Here is a 12,206-nt window from a genome sequence, read left to right as displayed (position 1 = left end):
AGGACCTCGCCGTAACCTCAATTACTTAAAAAAATAAAATATTTTTTTTATGGCAATCAACATTAAGTACAAATGCTGGACAATTAAACGAAGAAACAAAAATACCATAGATTTATATTCAAGAAGGGGATGATATCTACAGACCACAATGTTATAGAGACTTGAAGGTGTGCATTTTGACCTATAGGCCAATAAGCAACCATCTAGCAACCCGAGGAGCTCAGTATTGTGCTGGCGAGTTTTAAAAGCACAGTTTTAAAAACAGGTCTTTAATATAGCATTTTTGGATGCCTGGAGCTAAAATGCCAAGAAAAGTACACGAAAGCCAATTTTACGCTGTTATCACCTATTGCATCTACAGTCCCTGACAAAAGTCTTGTCGCTTATCTGTTTTCTAGAAATACCTGATATTAACCTGACTTTTAATTAATTCATTGGTGTTAGAAATAGCTCATATGAAAAGCTAAAACCCTCCCAAATGATGTTTAATGCACTGAAATAAATAATTTTCACAGAAAAAAATATGTATCATTTAATCAAGACAGAAAGGTCAAATTTGGGCAAGACAAACGTTTTGTCCCCTATACAGAAATTGAACAAATTTACTGCAAATACAAAAATATGTCAGCAAATTAAGTTGTGGTGCTGTGAGATTCAAATTTAATATCTTGCATGACTTCCATGAGCTTGAAGGATTGCATCCATGCGGTTTGGCAAGGATTCATACAATTTATTGATGACGTCATCAGGAATAGCTAAGAAAGCAGTCTTGCATGCCTCCAAGAGTTCATCAATATTCTTTGGTTTCGTCTTCCATGCGTCCTCTTTCATCTTACCCCACATATGCTCAATGATGTTCATGTCTGGTGACTGGGCTGGCCAATCCTGGAGCATCTTGATCTTCTTCGCCTTGAGGAACTTTGATGTGGAGATGGAAGTATGCGATGGAGCACCGTCCTGCTGCAGAATTTGGCCTCTTTAATGGTTGGGAATATAAGAGGTAGCTAAGATTTCTTGGTATTTTAGACTATTGATGTTGCTTTCCACCCTGCAGATCTCTCGCACACCCCCATACTGGATGTAACCCCAGACTATGAATTTTCCGCCACCAAACTTCACTGTTTTCTGGGTGAATCTCGGATCCATTCTGGCTCCAGTAGGTCTCCTGCAATATTTGCGGCGACTGTGGTGTAATTCAACAGAAGATTCATCTGAAAAATCCACCTTCTGCCACTTTTCCTGCGTCCATCCTTTTAGCAGGCTGTGGGCCTTGGCAAATGCCACACGGTTTTTCAATTGTCTTTTGTTTTGTGCTGGCTTCTGGGCACTGATTCGACCATGGAGGCCATTTCGAGACAGAATCCGACAAACTGTTCTGGTTGACACAGGGACTTCAGGTGACCAGGTCTCGTGGAGGTCTGCTGCAGTGGAAAATGGGCTGGCCTTGGATTTTCAAGCCAACAAATGGTCCTCTCGAGCAGTTGTCTTGTGGGCTCTGCCTGACCTGAGCTTGTCAAAAACGTCTCCAGTCTCTTCAAATCTTTTTTTTATCCTCTGTACTTGACGCTGAGACACATTGAAGGTGTCTGCCACATCAGCAGTGGATCTGGTCTTCAGCCTCATGATAATCAAAACTTTAGTCTCAGGGTGAATCTTAGGCATGTTTGCAGAGGTCTAGTTGCAGTTGATGTGAAGGTCTAGCGTACTGGGGTTCTTTTTATACACACTTGAGACCTAATTGATCCATTATTAGTCACAGGTGAAGCTCATATGACAAGGTGACAACACTTATGTCTTTGCAAAAATTGACTCAATGGGCTTTACCAAGCTGTGAATATTAGAATACTTTTTGAAAGTTTAGTTTTTCACTGAAACATTATCACAAAAGCTGGTGGGATTAAAATGAGCCATTTCTTGTAAAAAAAATCTTGATTAGAAATATATTTCAGCGGCACTTTAGGTCAATTTGTACACAAGCGACAAGACTTTTGTCAGGGACTGTATGATCAACTTTCACTTTTGAGAAATACTGTACAAATGAACTTTAGCATAATTTGCCTCTCTTTTTCAGTTTCAAATATTTCTAAGTCCATCTTTCACTTTACTCAATGTCTGCATGTTCAGTAAGAATCGAATGCCCCTCTAGAAACCGTCCGCCATTGATATTTGTTGCAAGCATAAACTGATAAAATGCTTATTTAATCTGTATTTGGAATATAAACTATAATTGTAGAGACATTATCACATTTTCTGTTGCACATTAGTATCAAACTCACAAGGTCATGATGACTATCTCCTTTAATATTTTGTCACTTAGTCCACCACTGTGCTTCAAACACAAACACACACTTGATATTTGGGTTTAAAAATCTCCCAATCAATTCCTGGTTCCTGGAGCAAAAACAAACTAATAAACTAATGTATATGTATATTTGTCAGTCATGCATAAATGAAATGGGTAAGATTTCTATAATAGTAAAAAAAAAAACACAATAAACATGCATAGACTTGTATTGATCCCATTTGTTTCAAACGTATAGCCTACATTTGAACTAACTGAATGTCACTTGTTCCACAACTTATATTTTAATATTTAACTGAATAAATTGGATTGTTTTCACAACGAGAAGATTTGAATCAAACTGAATAAAAACATTTTTAAAATATGTACATATTAATAATAAATAAATAAATATTTAAAATTTAAATAAAATCAAATTGATGCAAATATATCATAGTAAATTATGCCATGATTTTTTTAAGTGCGGAAATCTCACCTGTTTCTCTTATGTATGAATGACAAATATGCAAAATATTACATATATATATGTGTGTGTGTGTGTGTGTGTGTGTGTGTGTGTGTGTGTGTGTGTGTGTGTGTGTGTGTGTGTGTGTGTGTGTGTGTGTTGTTCGTGTTAAAACATTGTAATCCCAATGGATGGAAATTATATATGTAATTCAAATACATAAATAATACATTTAGGCCTATATTTTGAGTGCATGGATGGTTGCATGCTGGACTGCTGTAGTTTATTAAATTAGTAAGTAATGAGGGAAGATCAAGACATTATCATACTTTAAATGATTAATACGCTTCCATAAAATCCTAAATAAAGTGATTTTAGATTTAGAAATCCACCTGTCAATGACACAAAATGGATTTTGTGTCTAATGTAAAATCATTATTTTAAATGTGTGGTGAATAAAATCCGAAATGGCTGTAACGTGTAATAATTATTTATTAAATACTTTGTCACTGGAATTTGTAAGGTCAGTCATTATAAATGTAAATGTATCATTTATAATGTAAATGATGAACACAGAAAACTGTTCCACCAGTAAAAGTAAAACCAGCACTCATTCCCTTACCAAAAAAAGTTTATTCAAGTGTGTTATTAGAATAAGTCTTTTAAACTAAAATTAAGTATGTACTGTATACTTTCAGTCTATTTTTATGTACTTCTCAGAAATATACTTAAAATGACACTAAGTATACCTGATTTATACTAACAGAAAAGTCTAAGGCCAGCGCAATGCAGCGTGATGAAATGTTTCAGCCCGCTGTAGTTATCATTTTCACTTCCAACACCACGCTGTTTAAATAGCAAATACACTCACGCCCATCTGTTCGCCCATGTGCATGCTGGTCTGGTGTTCAAGTGCATTGTTGCCATGTTGCTGTTTTGGGGTTAACACACGATCATTCGAATATACTCCAGGGTTTCTACTGATACAAAGCCATATGCTAAATCGCTCAAGTAACCCTTTAAGTATACTTAAAGAAAACTTAAGATTATACTTGCAGTATAAAATGTCTCAGGATCCTGAGAACTGTATGCTCTGAAATTTGTTTTTGCATTGTATTCATTCATGTGATTTTATGGTAATCAATCAATTAATTACTAATTTGTTACATTTATATCAATTTCATTTTTTGGGTGAATTAACCCTTTAAATACACAATATCTCGCTTTTGCTCATGTCCCAGCAAGGCTACTCCTCCGTGGGCCATAAAGGTTGCCGACACCTGGTTTAAATTAATTTCGCCAAAGAAGAACTTTTTAAAAAGCAAACTATTTCGTTTTACGATTTTATTGTGCTTATGAGAATTTCAGTTCAGTATCAGTTTATTTATTTAAAGAGCACATTTAAAAACAGTCGCCAGACTGACCAAAGTGCTGTACAAGTATAAGCTACATCAGCATCTCACAGTCTACAAGCACAAATTAAAGTCAAAATAAATAAAATCAACATTTGCAACATACAGGGCGGGGACATTAGCCCATATTAAAAGCTAAGCAAAACCAATGGGTTTTCAGCAGAGATTTAAAAACTGACAAAGAGGAAGCTGCTCTAATTAGTGTCGGCAAGCTGTTCCACAATCTAGGCCCCACCACAGAAAAAGCTCTGTCGCCTCGACGTTTACGCCTAGCACAAGGAACCGTGAGTAAATTTAGATTTCCAGATCTTAGATCGCGGGACGGATTATGGGAATGTAGAAGTTCAGTCAGTTAACTTGGAGCAAGATGATGCAGACATTTGTAAATGACTAATATAATTTTTTAGTCAATTCTGAATTTGACTGGTAGCCAATGGAGAGCTCGCAGGAAGGGAATTTGAATAGCTAATTGTAAAATGACGATCGTGTGCTATAGAAGCGGGTGGAAAACAATTTTAAACTGCAGAATTGGGTGATGTTAAAACTGATCCGTGCATCTCTACTATGCATGCTTTTTTCCTCAGACAGTAAACGAACAGCTCATGTGTATCCTCCGGTTTGTCAAATATCTAGGACAAGGGTCAGCACATTTCTGAAAACACTTGGTTTTCTCTGTGCATTTCATATTGAATTTGTACCTTAATTTGAAGCGCTTCAGACAGAACATGATTCCCTGAAGACGAAAAGTCGAATGTTATGTTTGCAAGGCGCCTTTATATACTCCCAGGTCACACATTGATGACATCATGGGCTGTCGCTGGTCTATAGGATTGCCGTAATTCGATATTAGGTGTCACAATCCCTTTGCAAGGGAACTACTAAACTATTAGTTTCGTTAGCCCTGGAGTTAGGCCAAGAAGATTTGTCTGCTAGTAGCTACTTCAAAGTGTACTTTTATAAACAAAAACAAAAAAAACTGCTAGCATTTAACTAGTGCTATGAGTATACGTTCACTTGTAGTATAGTTCCAGTACTTATAAAAAATTGGATGTAAACTAGTTGTACTCAAATTTTACTTATACACTTAAAGTACTTAAAAGTAAACTTTCATATGCTAAAAAGTTGGCCATCTAGTCCGAAGTATAGTATCAAAATAGTATAATTACTAGTATAGTACACTGATATTTGTATACTTATTTTTAAAGGTTATGTTAATGCAAACCATTGGCAAAATACAGTAGGCTAATTTCCACAGTGCAAGTGGCGATATTGTAAGTTGATATATTAATTATATGATTCAAAATGTTTGAAGTTAGGTTTTTTTTAAATGGATGTGAAAGGATGCATGTGTTTGATTGGCAAAAAGTTTCACATACCAGCTGTTTCGATCCCCATTTAAAACATTTTGTCTTTGTATTATGGATCTGTTCTTTTCCCAATAGTCTTTCTATTCATTTCACAGTAGTTCAGCACTCTGCCCTAGACGCCCTCTCATTGCAGTCAGGAATTTCACAGATGAGCTTTAGGTCCAAATCTAGACCAGGACGTAGACAGTCTCATCCGGCCTCACATATAAATGTGCAAGCATGTTAAACTTGTCAGCTGCATTATTTGTTATTCTTCTGGCATTAGGAATCTGCAGTGAATAATTAGGCTACTGACTTTTCATATTTACAATTTACAGAGGTACAACAACAGAGTACATGTCAAGTATTTTAGCAATTCGAATGATGCTGACAAGAGAACCTCTAGTGGATTAATTTGGTAACTGCATCTCGATCAAGTTTGTAAATGTGTGCTATGCACGAGTTTTAAAGATGCATAAAGATACTAGAAACTACAAATAAAACACCCTAGGTTTGAGACAATATGCCACCTAGCAACCACCCACAACATAGAAACTACATATAAATTAAGTAAAAACCACTTGCAATCACCACAACAGCATCTGGGCCGTGTGGCTTTAGAACCTACGGTAATTTATTTTGGAAAAATCATAATTAGCCTTCGAGCAGAAGAATAACCAAGCAAAGTAATTTTTACAAGTGGGAAACTCTTAATTCTAGATTATGCATGAATTGTGACATTGGAAGGGGTGTGATATGAAATATGGAGGGAAAGAATCTGTAATCTCTATATAGAAGGATCAGTGAGTGGAAAAGCAAGTCTATAAATGGTGTAAAGTTAATCACTTAACGTTCACATCTTGCTTTATTTAACAAAAACATTTAGTTGTAATACCAACTATAAATATGTGATTAGAGATTATTATTTTTCATAATTTCAAAATGATGAGATAAAACGAAATTATGACATATGCTATGCCAAGTCATTTTTTACTATTTTACTTTTTATCTCATAATTTCATAATTATGACTAGCCTATGTCCTAATAACTTCAATGTTTTTCATCTCATAATTATGATTCAGGTTATGTCATAATTATGATTTACCAAAAAAAAAAAAAAAAAAAAAATCTTATGTGGTGGAAATGGATTTCCATAATATTAGTCAGATGGCAACCTAGTGGTAGAGTATGTATGGCAAGCCATTTTTACTTTTATTAATTCCCAGGATATGAATTCTTGATATCAACAATTATATTTTCACTAGTTAAAATGCTAATTCTTGATATCAAGAATTGATTTTCAGCTAGTTAGAATTCTAATTCTTGATATTTGTAATTATATTTTCACTACTGAATTGTCACCATAGGCTGTAATTTAAATTCAATTGTTGATATCAATAATTCATTTCTTAGTTGAAATTCCAATTTCATATATCAGGAATACAATTCTTACTAGTAAAAATCTTTATTTTTTAATCATTAATTATGTGGTTACTAGTGCAAATGTTTATGCTTGATATCAATAATCCGATTGTCATGTGACAATGTAAATTTCTGATATTACAAATGTGATTGTTAATAGTAAGAAAGCCATTTTATATATCTGAAATTATATTGTTATCAAGAATTGAATTCTAGATATCAACAGTTAAATTTTTGATATAAAAAATTACATTTTTGATATCAGAAATGCTGATTGTTGATATCAGGAATTTAATTGTTATAAAAAATATAATTGTATATACTAAGAATTGAATTTGAATGGCAGCCGATGACATTCCACTAGTGAATATACAATTAGCCTACATACAGTAGCCTATATCAAGAATTAGAGTTTTTACTAGTTGAAATTTAATTGTTGATATCAAGAATTAGCATTTTAACTAGTAAAAAATGTATTACTGATGTCAAGAATAAGCATTTTAACTAGTGAAAATGTAATTTTTGATATCAAGAATTCATATCCTGGGAATGAATAAATGTTAATACGGCTTGCCATACCTGTGGTGACATTTCACTAGTGAAAATAGGCATATACAATTAGGCTACAGATATCAAGAATTTGAATTTTACTAGTTGAAATTCAATTATTGAAATCAACAAGTATCGTTTTAACCAGTGAAAATGTAATTGTTGATATCAAGAATTCATATCCTGGAAATGAATAAAAGTTTAAACGGCTTGCCATAGCCGATTCCGATCTCCGACCGCTTAATCTATGCCTGAAGCCCTCTAGCGGCCGCATTGGTTCACTGCGTCTCAGCAGCGGTGGAAAGGTCTGTGCGTCCTTCATGCGGATCCCTTCAGCGTTATACGACTCTCTGAATATCCAGTTAATTAATCTTATGAATTTAGCCTCATTGTTGTTTATATGAAGAGCTTCTTTCGGGATTTGAACGAAATGTGAAACATCCTAAAAATGATTTTGCGATCCGGTGGATGCTGAGATCATGATGAGGTCAGTATAGAGGAGGGGTGCAGACGGTCGTCATCAGTGTCTCTCTTTATCAGCGCACAAGGAGAAAGCCTCGGTTCATCAGCACTTTATAATAGTGGAGAATGGCGTTTTCATATCGACTGTGTTCGCCTGTTTTGCCTCACCTCTGAATGCGGTTGTGTGTGTATTTGTGGCGTAAGGGAGGGGTCCAGTGGGATGGAGCAGAGTTTCATGCAGTCCGCGATGGCTATGGGTGCACAGTCCAAGAAAGGCTTCTCCAGAAGCATCGCCGTGGAAAGAAAAAACCTTATCACGGTTTGTAGGTGAGTGACACGCTTCCCGAAGTCACCAATGTACAGTACAGCCAATGTTGCAATGTTTACGGCCTTCAGGAGTCATAAACAGGGATGCAATTCGAAATGTCATGTTTATGCTGCATTTGTTACCTTAATTCTTTACAAAATGTGAAACGGGTTTATAGAGAGCATTGATGAAAACAAAGGTGAGCGTTTTAACATCATCCTTAACAAATCTGTAGATAGTATAGGCTATACGTTGGTGAGGTCTGACAGACATAAACATTTCAGGGAGGTCTGGGTGGCTAAATATCTTTGGTCAAGTTCTGGAGAGTTGGTTTAACGAACTGCATATTCTTATGTTTTAAATGTATATTATCAAATGTGTGTGGATGCAAACATTATCTTTTAAACCGGTCAACGCATGCGATGTGATTTATGTCTGTTCCCCGGATGATGTCGTCGCTATGACGACAACCTTCCTCCCGCAAGGGCAGCAGGGCTGACGAGGGCTGATGGGAATCTGCTCTGCTGTACAGCGAATAGGGGTCATACAATGATGCGGTTTAATTATAAAATTCGGAAGAATAGCATTGAACGTTTTGGGCCCAGGTGTCTCTATTGTTTCTTTATGGACATACGTTTACAAGAATAACCTTTCATCCATGGAAGCTTTGCTCAAAATGTTCTATAGATGGTCCTACTTTATATTAAAGGGTTAGTTCCCCCAAATATGAAATTGATGTCATTAATGACCCTAATGTTGTTCCACACCCGTAAGACCTCCGTTCATCTTCAGAACACAGTTTAAGATTTTATATTTAGTCCAACAGCGTATCTAAGTGTATGCACACTATACTGTCCATGTCCAGAAAGGGAATAAAAACATCATCAAAGTAGTCCATATGTGACATCAGTTGGTTAATTAGAATCTCTTGAAGCATTGAAAATACATTTTGGTCCAAAAATAACAAAAACTACAACTTTATTCAGCATTGTCTTCTCCTCCTTGTTTGTGTTCAATCCTCAAATAAAGATTAAAACGGTTATGAATTTGCGTATTGATTTATGATTCGGATCGTGTATCAAACTGCCTAGTGCCTAACTGCTGAAATCACGTGACATTGGTGATTCAAATCATTGATTGATTCACTGATTCATAACCATTTGAATCTTTGTTTGAGGATTGAAAACAAACAGGGAAGAGAAGACAATGCTGAATAAAGTCGTAGTTTTTGTTATTTTTGGGCCAAAATGTATTTTCGATGCTTCAAGAGATTCTAATTAACCGACTGATGTCACATATGGACTACTTTGATGATGTTTTTATTCCCTTTCTGGACATGGACAGTAAAGTGTGCATTCATTTGCATACACGCTCGGACTAAAGATGAACAGAGGTCTTACGGGTGTGGGACGACAGTAAGGTGAGTCATTAATGATATCAATAAAATTTTGGGGTAAACTAACCCTTTAAAATTCCCAACTTTACAGCAGAAAAAAAAACATTTTTACAGGCTGGTACAAATTGTGGTTTCGGTCTATACGGCTAATTTTGGTCTTCGTGACAACTGTGAGGGGGGTGAATTTTTTATAAATAACTCATTTGTTTACATTATATAAAGCTCTACATTATATTAAAGTTCTGCATAATTAAGGGCGTGGTCACTTTGAGTGACAGGTGGATAGCACTTTATCAGGCATCTATAGTCATTGCGTCACATAAGCTCCGCCCACATCCCGCCTCTTTGCCCATTTTCTGTTATCCAGGAGTGATAGGTGATGACACGCTAGCAAGATGGCAACAGCCAGCTTGTCTCTACTTTACTCTTCAGAACAGCTTATCGGAATCATAGACTGTAAAAAAATATGGACGTAGTGTCCGTGACGTCACCCATAGGATTCCGATTAGCCGTTCTGAAGCTTAAAGTAGAGACGAGCTGGCCGTTGCCATCTTGCTAGCGCGTCATTGCGCATCACTCCCGGATAAAAGAAAATGGGCAAAGAGGCAGGATGCGGGGACGGAGCTTATGTGACGCAATGACTATCGACAGCGGATAAATGGCTTTCCACCTATCACTCAAAGTAACCACGCCCTTAATTATGCAGAACTTTAAGGCTTTATATAATGTAAACAAGTAATAAAAAAAATTCACCCCCCTAACAGTTGTCATTTAAGGGCAAAATTAGCTGTATAGAGCAAAAACACAATTTGTACCAGCCTGTAAAAATGTTTTTTTCTGCTGTAAAGTTGGGAATTTTAACATGCCTGGCCTAGTGGCCAATTGAGGAATTGCAGTTTTAATTACTTATTGGCTTCAAGAGAGATCGCGGGGTGGATCGCACTATGGGTGACCTCACGGACACTAGCGCATCCATATTTTTTTACAGTCTATGGTTATAACTTACATGTAGTTTCCTTACCAGTATTTTCTTTGCTATAAAATAAGTGTAACCAATTTTTCCTTTTAAGAACTAAAAGGTTTTTTAGAAAATCCAAAAGGTGCATGTTTTGCAATACAACATGAACACTATGAGTACAGTGCATCTAACAGTTCCTTTTTTGGTGTTTATACATAGTTAAGACACTTAATAAAAAGTGGGATTAAGGTTTTCCTCTTCAGTCTCTGGCTGTCAGGCCCTACTCCGCCTATTGTTCTGCTGTGGAGGGCTGTTCTGAAAGAGTCATTGTTGTGATCAGAACAATTGGTGAAGTCACTGCTGTTTTTGGCATTTACAGGAATAACACCATTGACTATATCATTTTATGCATTAAATGAAAATGTAGTGTATACAGTATCGCTTCCCACTAAAATGATGGCATCAGATTACAAAGAATATTATTAATTCATGCAATTATGTTAGGAAGTCACCTCAGATACTGGGATGGGCTCCAGCACTCCTGCGCTAAAAAATAGTTAAAAACACCTTGTTATAAAGAAATAGAAAATTATTATTATTTGTAATTGTAACAATTACATATTTAGGTTAATGGTCTATACCACTGTTTCTCAAACCTGCCCTGGAGTACCACCAGCCCTGCACATTTTGTATGTCTCCCTGGATCTGACTCACCCATTTCAGGTCTTGCGCTACTTATGCTATGTATGATGATACAATGATAATACGCTATGTATCTGTTCTATACATTCAAAACACAGCAGTTCTGTTCATGACCTATCGTGGATAAAGTAAGTAGGCTATAGTAAGCAGTTAAGTAGAAAATGTTTAGTCATTTATCAGAAAGATTCATTTAGTGCAATGATCCAAACTGTTCAATGGAATACTTACTCATCATATCATCATTGGCTATTACCTCACCATTGCTTCTCACAATGGGTTTTAAAGCATACTTGAGTGTATTAAAGACTTCAACGATTTTGTATCTTATCTTTGTATCTAAAGTTTCATTTTTTAAATATGGAATGCAGCCTATTAGTGAGGACAAATATACAGACATTATCTTTAATAAAGATAGTGGTAATGGTTTACCTATAAAATTTGCCTGCCTTGTGATCCGCACACTGATATAACTGCTCCAGTTTATTGCAACATTTTGACCAACAGGTGGAGCAGTTACATTAGTGTGCGTACATCACTATTTTTGTCTTTAGTTATTTCTTTTGTCCTGTACCTGACCCCTGTTTGGGTTTGAGGAACGGCACACCTTCTTTGTCTTTTTGACAAATATTCATATTATCACAGAAGTGCTTGGGTTAGGCCTATGGTTCGGATATAAACACAGATATCAACAAAAGCGATCTAATCACCTTTTGGAAGTAACTTGGCACTTCAAATAATGTTTTTATCTTTATATCGTTACACCAGTAGGTGCGACAAGTGACTGTTAAAATTATTCATCCAGTAATAAAACAAGTATTTACGCGTTAGTTAGTCATTCGTTAGTCATTCATTGGCTGAATCCGAAATTGGCCCTTATAACCTTAAATAGGGCTCTAATTAAGGG

General features: G+C 35.9%; 1 protein-coding gene across 1 annotated transcript in view; it reads left to right on the top strand.

The window, feature by feature from the left end:
* Nucleotides 1-7,754: 7,754 nt before the first annotated feature.
* The window catches only part of rundc3ab (RUN domain containing 3Ab), a 28,631-nt gene continuing 24,179 nt past the window's right edge, over nt 7,755-12,206 (top strand). Inside the window, exons 1-2 of the mRNA XM_067430009.1 lie at nt 7,755-7,964; nt 8,144-8,266. Coding sequence (XP_067286110.1) covers nt 7,957-7,964; nt 8,144-8,266 — 131 coding nt within the window. The 5' untranslated portion in view covers nt 7,755-7,956. The remainder of the gene's footprint in view (nt 7,965-8,143; nt 8,267-12,206) is intronic.

This window comes from Pseudorasbora parva, chromosome 21, assembly GCF_024679245.1.
Source record: "Pseudorasbora parva isolate DD20220531a chromosome 21, ASM2467924v1, whole genome shotgun sequence".
Classification (NCBI taxonomy): Eukaryota; Metazoa; Chordata; class Actinopteri; order Cypriniformes; family Gobionidae; genus Pseudorasbora; species Pseudorasbora parva.
This window is presented reverse-complemented; position numbering and strand designations above follow the sequence as displayed.